Consider the following 13889-nt stretch of genomic DNA (forward strand, 5'->3'; position numbering starts at 1 on the left):
AGTCACAGAGCATGTTTTGGACATGTTCAAAATACCAAATGCCAAAACCTTTCTTTTTTTTTTTTTTTCTGCGGCAGTCAAGCACACACCTGTGACATTTTGTCATGATGAACCTGTGGCGGGGTGGTAGTCATCCCTAATGTGGCTGGGCCTTATGTTAATGTGTGTCTGTGCTGCGTGTGCGTGTGTGCATGCATGCGTGCGTATGTATGTGTATATTTTGCTTTTGATTTGATTTATAGTTTGGTTTGATTTATAGTAAGAATTTTATAATTTGTATCATTTCTGTTATTTTTTTAATAAATCTTTATTGAACGAAAAAGCGTCAGCATACAAGCAATGAATACATAAATATTAAATAAACAAATCTAAAAAAATACATGAATTAAATTAAACATGTCGTTACAAACGACCGTGTTTGTTTATTATTTATTTACATTAAAGACAAATTCATCATATGCAGATCAAATTCCACAAGAAACTAATTTCTGTTCTTTACGCTTCTAACCACGCCCACCCAACATTTCCAATCACATAGCGCAACGTCAAAACTCACGTGTTTACCATGAACCAACTAAGTCAAGCCTCGATATACTGCTGGGTGTTTTCGGTACATGTTTCAGAGCTTCATTGTCACGGTAGAGTAACTACTTTAAGCATTCCGACTTTAATGTAAATAACAAAGATAATGGTTAGTTCCTCTCTCTTCTTGGAAGCATATCTTAGCTTCCTGGGAAGGAAGCTAACATATGCCTGTATACCGTTAGCTAAATTGCACGTACGAAAATAGAAATCACAAGCTAACTAGAAGGGTTCTCAGAAAAACACACTCTTTCACCAAAATTAAATAAATCCTCGTATTTTTTTTTTTTTAAATGAGGTATTTCAGAGTGAGCAAGCTGGTGACTGATTATACTACTATACCTAAATGTAGGCTTGTTTCAAAGCCCTTTGAAAGCTCTTTCCAATGCACCTATGCATGTGTGGGTTAAAAAAAAAACTTATGTAAAATGCAGAAATTTGGGGAAATTACTACAAACTGTGCTGCTTTTCTCGCTCTATTGTCGCTATTTGTTAACAGATTTTAATCAAAGTAGGCTTGTTTTAAAGCCCTTTCATTGCTCTTTCTAATGAACCTATACATGTCTAGGTAGAAAAAAATGTTTTATGTAAAGTGTGGAAATTTGTGGAACATATTCCATTCTGTTCATTTACTGTGATTTTTTTTTTTCCTGTCATCATAATTCTCGATGGATTTTTATAAATGACGCTTGTAAGTTGTATTCATGCTAATTAAAAGGTCTAACGAACCCATACATGTCTGGATAAACAATCCTTATGTATTAAAATATAAATCTGAAGTATGCCTTACCAATGTACTCATTTATCTTGCTGCTTTTTCCACTGTAATATTACTGCTAGACTTTTAATGACAACAACATATATATGATTTTTACTAACATTTTATTACATGTAGATATAAAGCCATGCAGAATTTATGACTTTTGACCCTCAGTCAGGGTAAAAAGTACCTCCTCCATCCCCTCCAACCACACTGTTCAAATTTAAATGCCTCCTGTGACCACCATGTACATATCATATTAAACAACAGCTGCAAGTATATATACATAAATATATTTAAACATTTTTGTTTCCGCATGTGAACACAGCTTAATTAAAAGAACTTATGGTGTTGAGATATAGTCTCAGTATATTGACATTAAATTGCGGCATAACGACTTTAAAATAGACATTTGTTTTACATAATTACATTAAGGCTATTGTACAGTTCATTTTAGTATTGGAGAATTTGATTTTGTGGTTCGTGCAGTTGATAATGAAGCACTGGCTGCCTTTTTTCTCCTCATATCGCTTCTGTTTAACAGGATCAAGGTCTCTCTCCACCCTCAGTAATGGCTGCCGTGGGGCACGCCGCTAATCACGTGACGTCCATTCCAGTCTCTATTTCCATGGACCGGCCAACTGACCATTGCCTTCACCCTTCCCAGCGTGTGTGTGAAACGATTTTTAACCATTTGACTATTGACTTGACCCTGAATTTAAGAAGATGCACACATGCATTTGTTATGATATGAACATGCGGAAAACAAATTATTATTTAGCAATTTATTTTTAGTGCAAAATAAATTTTCACTTACAATTTCAATATGAGCATCCTGTCCTGCTTCAAAGTATAAAAAAATGTCTTTAAAAATAAATCTTTCTCTGTCGTGTTATTGTTATAAAAGTGTATAAATTAACAAAAATAAATAATGCAAAACAATGTAACAGTGAAAGTCTGAAAAAGTAAACAATACTTACAATACTTATAGCTGTTGTCGCGCACCTTTTCCCATTTGCCCATGTATTTTTGCTTTCTTTTTTGTTTTGGTTTTTTTTTCGAGAAGGAGTAACGACGTTACAGACATTGCTGTTCGTAGGCGTATCTGCAGTGCCAATGTCGGTGTCTGTGTCGGTATCAGCCATGCTGCTATGGTCGTCCGACGACCATCGTCGGCTCATGACGTCGGTATCTTCTTGCGAGCAGATGTCCCTCGACCAATGAGATAAGAGTGATTCTGTATTGTCAACTCGTGTCTGTCAGCTCATTGGTGAAGAGCAGGAGAGAGGCTGGGATCAAATTTACCGTACGTTTTCCATATAAAGCGCCAGTCAATTCCATTGACATTTTACAGACTTTTTGATTCTCACAGAAATACGGGACAAACTGCGTCCCGTTTCAGGTCAATACGGAACGCACACTTTTATTTACAAATAAGGGACGATTCTGTTTTTCAAGGGACGGTTGGCAACCCTACATGTATGTAACTAAATATTTCAGATATTGTTCACAGACAGATTTGATACACGTACATGCATAGAAAGAGTAATATTGCAGAAAATCAGTTACTCATCTGCCTTTCATAGTGGAGTTTGTTACATCCTCAGCATCTTGTAATTCAGTAACTGAATATGTAGAAACACCACAGCTGTCCTACGAGAATCAAAATTTAGTCCAGTTTTTCTGGATTCCTGCTTATCCTGAGCCATGCACTGAATCGATCTGCACTCTGTGCAGCCTGCTCACAGGTATGGGAGGTGAATTATTGGAAAAGTTTGACCAAACAAGGCAACACATCCAGCTGCATGTAGTGCATGACCCAGGCCGTAGCAGTCGACACAACTCGGCATCGCAGTGCTGTCGAATTGGACACTCACTGGTACTGTAAAAAGCGGAAATGGTGAAGTCAGACCCTGTGTCAAATCAGCCAGGCTTTTATCTTGAAGTAACATCTTTTGCATTCACCTTGACAGTGGTCCTTAGTCACATGGTCAATTCTCAACCAATCATGCAACTCCTATTTTTGGCAAATGTAGTTTTATGTTCAGCTTCTGCCTTAGCTGCAAGAGACAAATAGCAGAAGATGGACAGACATCAAAGGTATTGTGCATGCAGAATTCTTGTCTCCTTGTCCCCAGCTAGTAGGTTGAAAAACCCACTCACTCATCTTCAACCAGTTACTCCATTTAAGGGTCGTGGGGGGCTGGAGCCTATCCCAGCAGTCATAGAGCGCGAGGCGGGGTACACCCTGGACAGGACGCCAGTCTGTCACACACATATAGACAAAAAAACATAGTCACACCCGCACACACACCTACGGACAATTTAAAGTTTCCAATCTACCTAACTGGCGTGTCCTTGGATGTGGGAGGAAGCCGGAGCACCCGGAGACAACCCACGCAAACACGGGGAGAACACGTAAACTCCACACAGAAAGGCCACAGGTGGGAATTGAACCCATGACCTTCTCGCTGTGAGTCAACAGTGCTAACCACTAAGCCACCATGCTGCAGGTTGAAAAAACCATAATTGTAAATTAAATATTATTTAGACAATACAACATAATTAGTATTTTATAACTGCGTTAACTTCCTTGGACACCTTCTAATTGGACAGCGCGAGTAATCCAACTCAGGAGGGTGCAGCTTTATTGGATACTGAGGGAGAGCTGGATATGTGGTATCTGCCTTGGCCAGACTTTTGAATTTTTCAGCTGGACATCCACAGGGTGTTGATGGGAGAGGCACTGTTTCTGTCTCCTCACTTTCAAGTGTGGCTGCCAGCACCTCCTTTCTGCTTTTGCAAATGAGTAATTTGTGCAGAGCTGAAATTTTCAGTTTGGCTCATTTCCATCATTGACTATAAGCAACATGGTCGTTGTTGTGTCCCACAGCAGCCAGCAATCAAGGTTCTTGAAATGGAGCAATATCACCACTTGATGGACACTTACCATTAGTACAATAGAATTTCACCAAGAGCTGTTGTATTAACAAGTTTCACAGAAAATTAAATACATAACAATGGACATTTAATTAAGAAAAAAGACAACAAAAATACATATACAAAATACTTTTTTAAGATGCATCACCAGGTACATATGGGGTATTACAACTACAAACGTATTCACTGCACTGGTAATTGAAATATGTGAATGGCTGGGTTACTCCATCCCAACCAGCCAGTGTGAGCCATAACTCAAAAACAATAAATCATATCATTTTGTAACTCACCAAATTAAAATAGCACACAATGAGGGTGAAGTAAATGGACTGTGATTAACTTTGATGCACTGGATCAAATCACAAAGCAACTTTGTTTTGCCAATATATTATCCCTAGATGTCACTGCCATCTGCTGAATGTTACACCTGCCTTCAGCATCCACTAACAAACTAGCAACCAAGGGTGAGAAGTATGACCTGTGCAAATAAAGGATGAAATACACAGCAGAATGGGAAAGTAGAACCAGAACTAAAGATTCCATAGAACATATGGCTAGGGATGATACCAAAACTATTCCTCAGTACTTAAATTAGTGCCGGCAAATTCTGTTCTAGAATATTTCAGAACGTTAACACCTGTGTGTCAGACCATTGTTCCAAGTCCATATCAAAAGGAAAAGATCCAGTGCTGTGCTCAGTGGGGCCTTATTACACCAGCTGTTTTCAGATGATTTGGACACGCTTAGGGTCTGTACATGCAGTGGCATCTATATTCCTTGTTATACTAGCTTTATGAAAATGTTTCTAATGTTAGAAATGTTTATATCTCCTTATATGTATGACCCAGTAACTTAGGAAAAGAAGTGTATTTGTACACAGCCAAAACTCCAAAATGGCTGTGCAACATTATTATACATTTGCAACCCGTTTTATACAATACAGTAAGTTCATTCCAGCACCATTCATCTTTCACCTGACTAGGTTTCAATAAGATCAGAAGATTAAGCTGTTTTTGTTTTCTTTTTAATAAATCAGTTCCATTACTATTAACATAAAGTTAATTACTATAGGTCACAAGTTTAATAATTAACAAGAGAATTATAATTAAGGAAAAGATGTATTAATATTTGGTTCATTCATTTGTCTCATAGCCATGGAGCTTTTACCAATCCTTGACCCTCTGGACAAACCACGAGAAGGAATATGGTAAGTAAAATCAGATTAGTCAGTCACACTCTTGGCGTGAACTTTTTTTTATGCTAGCTCTGTTATTAAACATTTTCCCTGCAGGTATTGCTTGGCACCCAGTGGAAGTGTTCCAGGTGTTAGTGTGGGCCATACCTGCATCTTTATTCCATCTGAAAGTGGAGGAAAGGGGCGAATCCTTATTGTTGGGGGAGCCAATCCCAGTGGCACTTTCTCACATTCCCATATCATAAATCTAGGTAAATATGCATTTGCCAACAAAGGATGTAGACAGTTAGGACGTGTAGAACTATAATGGTTCATATATACTGCACTTCTAGGATTTGCTTTGGCATTTAACTTATAAAATGCAGTTGGTGAATGAATCCATCCCCTCCAGCACAACATAATAACTACACCATAGACCCATCTGTCATCTTCCAATACTGCAGTTTGAGTTATCTTATTTATATATTCATAATTGTTCTTTTTCTGTTGTGCAATGGTTGTCTAACATACTCCTTTAATTGCCAAAACAAAACAAAAAAAGAGTTCAGTGCACGTTTTAATTTATTTAGGGTTTTCTGAAATAATTGATTGAAATCAAATACATTGTCTGCCTGGGTGGTTGCCATACAGGACCCAAGGTATTTCTATGTTGTCATCTGACCTGAGCTTTTTGAAATAAGCTCAGGGTCCCAATTATATGTATACCTAATATTTGGCTGAATGTTCCTGAGTCAGTTTCTCCTTGACCAGAAACTTGTGGAAGCCAGTAACAAATTTCAGGTTGGTTATTTGATGTGTCTTCTTGGAAAAATGGATTTAATTCAATCAACTGAATTTAATTGATTTGTTCTTTGTGTTCAAGTAAATGTGTTTGTTTCCTGGCAAGGACTTGACTTCTAAGGACAATCTAAATACTTCCAGTAGGTTTGAGGTCCCTGAAAAGGCCCAAACCTTAATGTTAGACTGCTTTATCCATTCCAAAACCAACAAAACCTGATGATTTCAGGTTGTGCTGAGGTTTTGCTGAAGAATTCTGTGGTAGTCCGCCTTCCGTATTATTATTCCAATCCACTGTTCAGTGCACCAGTACCACTGGTAACAAAGCAGCCCCAGAACATGATGCTACCACCACCAGGCTTAACAGATGGTATAGTGTTCTTGGGGTTCAATGCCTCACCTTTATGCCTCAAAACATATCTCTGGTCATTGTGACTAAAGAACCTAATCCTTATCCCATCTGATGAGAAAGCATTTGATTTCAGAAAACCCAGAATCACTAAAAGGCAGCCCAATTACATGTCTGTGATGAAACTGTTTGTGTTTGGCGGAGTGTTTAGTGTGTTAAAATGTGTTAGTTTCATAGTGTATCATACTATTTTCTATTGTTTCTGACTCTACCAGATAATAACAGATGGGAAATGCCAGAATGGAATGGTTTGGAGACACGATATGAACACTGCAGCTTTGTGCCCGAGAACAACCCACAGAGCCTGTGGGTTTTTGGAGGTGCACATCAGAGCGCCAATCGCAGTTGTATCCAAAACATTCAACTAACAGGTAAATCACTTGTAATCATGATGTGTTCTCTGTGTAGTACGTAGATGTGTGATTATCATCTAAGATTATTACAACTAAACAGTACCTACTCTCATCAGATAAGTTTGTCATATAGTTCATCACTACAGAATGTAATTAAAGTGAAAACAATATCTTCTCAGTTGTTTTGTTTTCCAAGAAAGTGTGATGTAACTTTTTACAAAAGACAAGCGATGTGTTAAAAAAGAAACATTATGATGATATGCAAACATATTATGATAATATGATTTAGGTGAAAGAATAACAATGCTGCTTGGTTTAAACTGGCATCGCTGTGCTCATTGCTATGGTATGATGATACAATATGGGACAGTAACTTTATGTATAAAGACTTTATGTTTTATGTCTATCTGTCCAGACAGTGGGTCTCACTGGAAGAATGTTTCTGTAAATGGGGAGCCTCCATGTCCCAGGACATACCATACCAACTCAGCCTGCATTGGGGACAGACTGTACATTTTTTCTGGAGGGGAAACAGGAGCTACACCTGTCTCAGACCCAAAAGTTCACATATTCGATACAGGTTTGTCTTGAATAAACTGCTTGCTGAAGATATTTGTTTCCAGTTGTTGGTGGCCAAGTGGTTAGTGCATTGATTTTGTTTTGTTTTTTCTGTTCTGTAGCACTTTGGTATTGCTGAAATGTAAAGTGCAATACAAATAAAATGTATTATTATTATTAGCCTCTGGGCCTATATATGTGGGATTTTACAACCAACTTAATCAGTTTGTTTATTTTGCCTAATAAAATATGCCAATATGGCCAAAAATAAGGGGTTCACTGGTCCTCACCTGTATCTACCAGAACCCAAAATTTCAGTTTTTATGGAGTTATGGAACAATTTTGCACTCACTATCTATATTAATCCAATGCTTGCCCTAGAATAGTACTTGTTAAAATAATAACCACCTATCTGGATTTTAATTTTTCAGTTTCCAGCTCCTGGACCCAGCATGAACCACAAGGCAGACTCCCTCCAGCGAGACACGGACACATCATCATCGCTGTGGGTTCAAGGATCTACATTCATGGAGGCATGGCTGGAGACACATCCCACAGTGACATGTACTGCCTCGATACGAGTAAGTCTGATCTCTCCTGCAACATTTGTCACTTTGAAGGATTGTTTCACTGGACTGAAATTTTAATTATCAGTCATACTGTTTGAATATATGTAACTATGGTTCTGTTTAAAGGGAGCATGAAGTGGACCAAAGTGAAAATGAAAGGAAGCATCCCACCAGGAGTAGCGGCCCACTCGGCTGTGGTTCTGGGAAAGAATATTTACATCTTTGGTGGGATGACAGCAGAGGGAGCCAGTAACCACATGTACCGATTCAACACTGGTACATAACTTCAAACATACACTCATGAGATGTCCTATAATTTGTACAGCTTTTCAACATCAATACTTTAACCTTTGCAGATACAAATCACTGGCTCCAGATGAAATTTGAAGGGGATGTGCCACCCAGTCGCCTAGATCACTCCATGTGTTTAGTGCCGTGGAAAGTGTGCAGTGAAACAGCAGCAGATGAGCAAACTGAACACCCAGCTGCTTCCCAGACAGTATTTTTAGCTTTTGTATTTGGAGGGATGGATACTCAAGGTGTCATACACAATGACTGTGTAGTGACTGTAGTGACATGACAGCCAAGAGGTGGTATTGACGCCCTTTACTGATGCCATAATTTCCCCCTTGTCTTTGGTTCAATACAGAGAATTTTGATTGATCAGGTAGCAGGTTATGATTAATGTATTTCTAATTTTGATAGCCTCAAACCACAGGTCTTAAAGGATTATCAACCAATACAATTATTTAAAACTTGAAGACTCAAAATATGTAAGGATCTGAAGATGTTAAATGAGTGTCAGGATGAGTTTCTGAATTATCCTGACAGCAAGTAGTTCAAATTCAATGAAACTTGCAAACAGCCAATTGAGTGCACTGCAACACCACATCCATATTTTAAAGTATCAGGCATGTAGAAGAATGTTAAAGAACTTAATGAAATTTGATCCAGTTTGGAAATACAAATCACTTCCTGTTAATAGGAAGTGTGACCCACCTGTCTGATCAAAATCAGGTTTGGCATCCTTAAGCATGTGTAGATAGCAAACAGTCACACACCAATCAGCTTTAAGTTTAAGTGCAGAGGGGGAAGGGGGGGAAAAAAAAAAAAATCCACGTCATTGAAGTGAATGCATGGTGTCTGCCATTTAGCATTTGTAACAAATGTTAAATCATTCAGACAGTTTATAATTTTGTATCAAACATTTATTTCAGTATCTGTTAACATGTACAATGACCAGATTCAATAAATAACTTTTCAGCACTGCTTGTGAATGTTGAGCCCTTGAACCCATAGATGCCCCACAAAAACCACACCCACCCAACCCACTACAGAACTGCCTGAGAACAGCAGCAAGCCTCAAATCTGGGCTGATGAATTATCTCCGCCCTCCAGCGAAGGACACCTCTCACACTGAATTTTAAAGTCTTTTCAGAGGATCCAGTATGGTCAGTTGTTACTGCCACCACATTACAGCCATTAAGCTCACTATTGAGTCCCATCAGTCCAATATGTACATCTAGATGCCACTACCAGAGAGGCCTTGAGAAGAATGCACACCTGCCTACAACTCATCCTTCTCTTGGTCAGTTTCACCTTCAGGGGGTGGTCCACCCGCACTGCCATAAAGCTTACTGATAATCGGCTGGACCACCTCCTCCAGCTCTTTCTTCTTAGCCTGGAAGTCTTCCAGCTCAGCATCTTGGTGGGACTCCATCCACTCAATTTTCTCCTCTACTGCCTTCTCAATGGTTTCCTTGTCTTCATTTGACAACTTGCCACCCAGCTTCTCTTTGTCACCCACCTGGTTCTTCAGTGAATAGGCATAACTCTCCAGCTCATTGCGGGCATCAATTCGCTCTTTCAGTTTCTTGTCTTCATCAGCGAAACGCTCTGCATCATTCACCATTCGCTCAATATCCTCTGGAGTCAGGCGGTTCTGGTCATTCGTGATTGTGATCTTGTTCTTGTTGCCTGTGCCTTTATCCTCAGCAGTAACTCGCAGAATGCCGTTTACGTCAATCTCAAAGGTGACCTCAATCTGTGGTACACCACGGGGGGCAGGAGGAATCCCAGTCAGGTCAAAGGTGCCAAGCAGATGGTTGTCTTTTGTCAGGGGACGCTCACCTGGAGAGACAGTTTACAAAACTCAGTATTTGTCATAGTGCACATTTAACAAAAACACAAACACTAGCCAGAGTTGCAATTGTGAGTTTAGAAATATTGGCATTTCCACAAATTCCTTACCTTCATAGACCTTGATGGTGACTGTAGGCTGGTTATCAGAGGCAGTAGAAAAAATCTGAGACTTCTTGGTGGGTACCACAGTGTTCCTGGGGATCAGCTTGGTCATGACTCCTCCAACAGTCTCAATACCAAGGGTCAGGGGGCACACATCCAGAAGAACCACATCACCTGCAAGAGAACCCATTAGTCAGGAGGCCCATGTTTGTACAAGTTGAGGAAGTTACTCATCTAACACTGTTGACCTACCAGGGTCTTCCTCTCCAGAGAGGACTCCAGCTTGCACAGCAGCACCGTATGCCACAGCCTCATCAGGGTTGATGCCCCTAGATGGCTCTTTGCCATTGAAGAACTCTTTCACCAGCTGCTGGACTTTTGGGATACGGGTCGAGCCTCCGACCAGTACAATCTCGTCAATGTCAGACTTCTTCAGGTCAGCATCTTCCAGCACCTTCTGTACAGGTTTCATGGTCGAACGGAACAGATCCTGAAACAGGAAGCAAGTTAAACTTGTTTTTCTTGTTGAGCTTTAGTTTTAACAGTCTGGATAACCTACCATATTGAGCTCTTCAAATTTGGCACGTGTCAGGGTTTCAGAGAAGTCTTCTCCCTCAAAGAAGGACTCTATTTCAATGCGAGCCTGGTGCTGAGCAGACAGCGCCCTCTTAGCCTTTTCAACCTCACGTCGCAGCTTCTGCACAGCACGGTTGTCTTTGCGTACATCTTTACCAGTTTTCTTCTTGTACAGCTTGATGAAATGCTCCATGACACGCTGGTCAAAGTCTTCACCTCCAAGGTGAGTGTCACCATTTGTAGCTACTACTTCAAACACTCCATTATCAATGGTCAGAAGGGAGACGTCAAAGGTACCGCCACCGAGATCAAACACCAGAATGTTCTTCTCGCCATCCTTCTTGTCCAACCCATAGGCAATGGCAGCAGCAGTTCTGGAAAGATCAGATTGAAGACATGTCAAATATGATACAAAGTAAGACAGCTCACAGGAGTTCATATTTTTGGGTGATGCGTACGGCTCATTGATGATTCTCATGACATTCAGCCCAGCAATGGTTCCAGCATCCTTAGTGGCCTGTCGCTGGGCATCATTGAAGTAAGCAGGAACAGTGACTACAGCATGTGTGACCTGATGAAACAAAAAAGTTACAGGTTTAAAGATAAAATCAACTTTTATTTCTTTTAGGCATTTAAACTATTACGTATGCACACATACATATAGGGTACTTTTGAGTGTTACACCCATACCATGCTTAGCGTCAGTTCAGTTGCAGATACCACACAATACCACATGGTTCTGTGTGGCCTTGACATTTGATTAAGATATTAAACAGTTATGACTCTGAACTCTCTAAAGTCATGTGGGTAGAGATTTGGCTGCATATTAACTAATCAGGACATTTTGAACCCATTCGTCAAAGATGCACATAAGTGCATCTTGTTTTGACCTTTGCTTTAAACCAGTTTCTCAAAACAGTTTGTACTTGCTTAGGCCACTAGGTTTGGGCTAAAACAAAAGTTTTGAGTTATTGCGTTAGAATTATCCTGCAACACTTTTACAAATCTCAAATACCTCAGGGTGAGACAAATATACCCAGGTATAAAAGTAACTGCTCATCAAAACACTGACTATAAATCATAGGTGTCAAACTGATTCCAGAAAGGGTCAAGAGGGTGCAAGTTTTCTTTGCTACCATGCACTCCACCAGGTGATTTCCCTGATTAACATCACTTCGAGAGATGGAATCAGTTTCATTGAAATCACCTGGTGGCAAACAAAACCTGTACCCTCTTGACTCTTTCTGGAATCAGTTTGACACCTCAGCTCTAACTACTCTGTACTTCATTTGTTGTAGAAACACTACCTTCTTGCCCAGGTACGCCTCAGCAGTCTCCTTCATTTTAGTCAGCACCATGGCTGAGATCTCCTCTGGAGCAAATGTTTTCATCTGACTGCCAATGTCAACCTGGATATGGGGTTTGCTTTTCTTCTCCAGGACCTAAAGAGCATCAGCAACACCAGGTCACATACATGCATGTATAACTGAACAAGTTAAGACTGACTGAAGTATATACTCACCTTAAATGGTAGGTATTTGATGTCCTGCTGCACGGAGGAGTCACCCCAAGTGCGGCCAATCAACCTCTTGGCATCAAAAACTGTGTTCTCTGGGTTAGAGGTCAGCTGGTTCTTTGCAGCGTCACCGATCAGACGCTCACCCTCACTGGTGAAAGCGACGTATGATGGAGTGATGCGGTTTCCCTGATCGTTGGCGATGATCTCCACACGGCCATTCTTGAAGACTCCAACACTAAGAGCATTTTTAAATGTTAACTACTGATTTGAGGAATGCCATACATATGCATCATTGCACTACACCCCCACAGTGACTCTTACCATGAGTAGGTGGTCCCCAGGTCTATTCCAATCACGGTCCCCACACTATCTTTTTTATCATCGTCATCGGCAAACACGGTGCCGACCACGAGCAACACAACCCACAACAACTTCATCTTTGTGTTTGAATCAGATCTCTGAATGGAAGTCTGTGGAACAGAGACAAAATGTGGTCTTCCATTATACACGTGCGCCCTCTGCCGGCTAAACGCTATTAGGATGAGCTGTCATTTACTGCTATCCGGACGAAGGCCTGAGACAAAAATGTAAAGGATTTAAAGTAAAATTATTATTGCGGCTGAACACGATGGATTATTTGGGTAATTCGGTCATTAGTACTCACGATTTAAACGCTTAACACTCACCTGTAGTTAGCTGATCACTTTAAAGTAGAGTAAAAATCTAAACGAGTTCTTGACAACATATAGCTATGCATATACAGGGAGAACAACATAAACACCCACTACTGTCCGAAAATGCTCCAGATTTAAAGAACACCGCTAATCCATCGCAAGATAGCGAGACCGTTATTAAATGCTGGTTTGAAGCCACAAAACTGCATAAACAAATATTTACACGTACCTGAACAGTGATGCTCCTTTAGTAATCAGCGGCCTTGCCGTTGCTATAAACGTGCGTAGCAAAGCGTCGATCTTTTTAATCTTATCTCTCGTGGTGGTTCTGTGAAATGATGCTGAATGAAAAACGTTGTGTCCATATATAACCAGTCGCTTGTTCCCCGTCGTGGAGCCCTGTGATTGGTCGAGCAGCTGCTCGTTGGAACGCGCTCATTGGCTCCATCCAGCACGCTGGCCGCCTCTGATTTGCACACTTTCGGAATGATATGACCTCATTGCCAGTCGCCGACTGTACCGATGCTGATTGGTTATCTGTCAAGGAGGACTCGTGAAAATAGTTGGCGCGACGACACGCCAATCTGGAGTGGAAGAAGAGGAAGAGAGGGTTCCCTGATTCTCGCCCCCCCCCCCCAACATTTGAGCTGTTTCATGAGTGATGGAGTGAATTCAGTGAAACGACATAATGATTTTACTTTGGTTTCGAAGTGTGTGTTAGCGTGCGCAGTGC

The 13889-nt window shown here is 40.4% G+C and overlaps 2 protein-coding genes across 2 annotated transcripts; one reads left to right on the forward strand and one right to left on the reverse strand.

Moving 5' to 3' along the window:
* The first annotated feature begins 572 nt into the window (after positions 1-572).
* On the forward strand, positions 573-8730 carry rabepk (Rab9 effector protein with kelch motifs). Its single transcript, XM_034193046.1, has 8 exons — positions 573-638; positions 5435-5489; positions 5574-5728; positions 6879-7034; positions 7432-7596; positions 8006-8155; positions 8270-8419; positions 8500-8730. The coding sequence occupies exons 2-8, from the start codon at positions 5437-5439 to the stop codon at positions 8721-8723; spliced, it is 1053 nt and encodes a 350-aa protein (XP_034048937.1). The 5' UTR covers positions 573-638; positions 5435-5436; the 3' UTR covers positions 8724-8730.
* A 603-nt stretch (positions 8731-9333) lies between these two features.
* Positions 9334-13541, reverse strand: hspa5 (heat shock protein 5). The gene is made up of 9 exons (XM_034193045.1): positions 13386-13541; positions 12804-12952; positions 12486-12717; positions 12271-12405; positions 11422-11534; positions 10947-11337; positions 10640-10877; positions 10394-10561; positions 9334-10273 (listed from the first exon to the last, which is right to left on the reverse strand). The coding sequence occupies exons 2-9, from the start codon at positions 12917-12919 to the stop codon at positions 9711-9713; spliced, it is 1956 nt and encodes a 651-aa protein (XP_034048936.1). The 5' UTR covers positions 12920-12952; positions 13386-13541; the 3' UTR covers positions 9334-9710.
* Positions 13542-13889: the final 348 nt, after the last annotated feature.

This window comes from Thalassophryne amazonica, chromosome 17, assembly GCF_902500255.1.
Source record: "Thalassophryne amazonica chromosome 17, fThaAma1.1, whole genome shotgun sequence".
Classification (NCBI taxonomy): domain Eukaryota; kingdom Metazoa; phylum Chordata; class Actinopteri; order Batrachoidiformes; family Batrachoididae; genus Thalassophryne; species Thalassophryne amazonica.

Excerpts from the sequence above, each read along its gene's own strand:
- hspa5 (XM_034193045.1), bottom strand. The coding sequence starts at position 12,919 with ATGAAGTTGTTGTGGGTTGTGTTGCTCGTGGTCGGCACCGTGTTTGCC. Across the intron at positions 12,718-12,803 it reads CTGGGGACCACCTACTCATG|TGTTGGAGTCTTCAAGAATG; the intron begins GTAAGAGTCACT and ends AAATGCTCTTAG. Across the intron at positions 10,562-10,639 it reads CTCTGGAGAGGAAGACCCTG|GTGATGTGGTTCTTCTGGAT; the intron begins GTAGGTCAACAG and ends GTTCTCTTGCAG.
- rabepk (XM_034193046.1), top strand. The coding sequence starts at position 5,437 with ATGGAGCTTTTACCAATCCTTGACCCTCTGGACAAACCACGAGAAGGA. Across the intron at positions 5,490-5,573 it reads AAACCACGAGAAGGAATATG|GTATTGCTTGGCACCCAGTG; the intron begins GTAAGTAAAATC and ends TTTTCCCTGCAG. Across the intron at positions 7,035-7,431 it reads CCAAAACATTCAACTAACAG|ACAGTGGGTCTCACTGGAAG; the intron begins GTAAATCACTTG and ends CTATCTGTCCAG.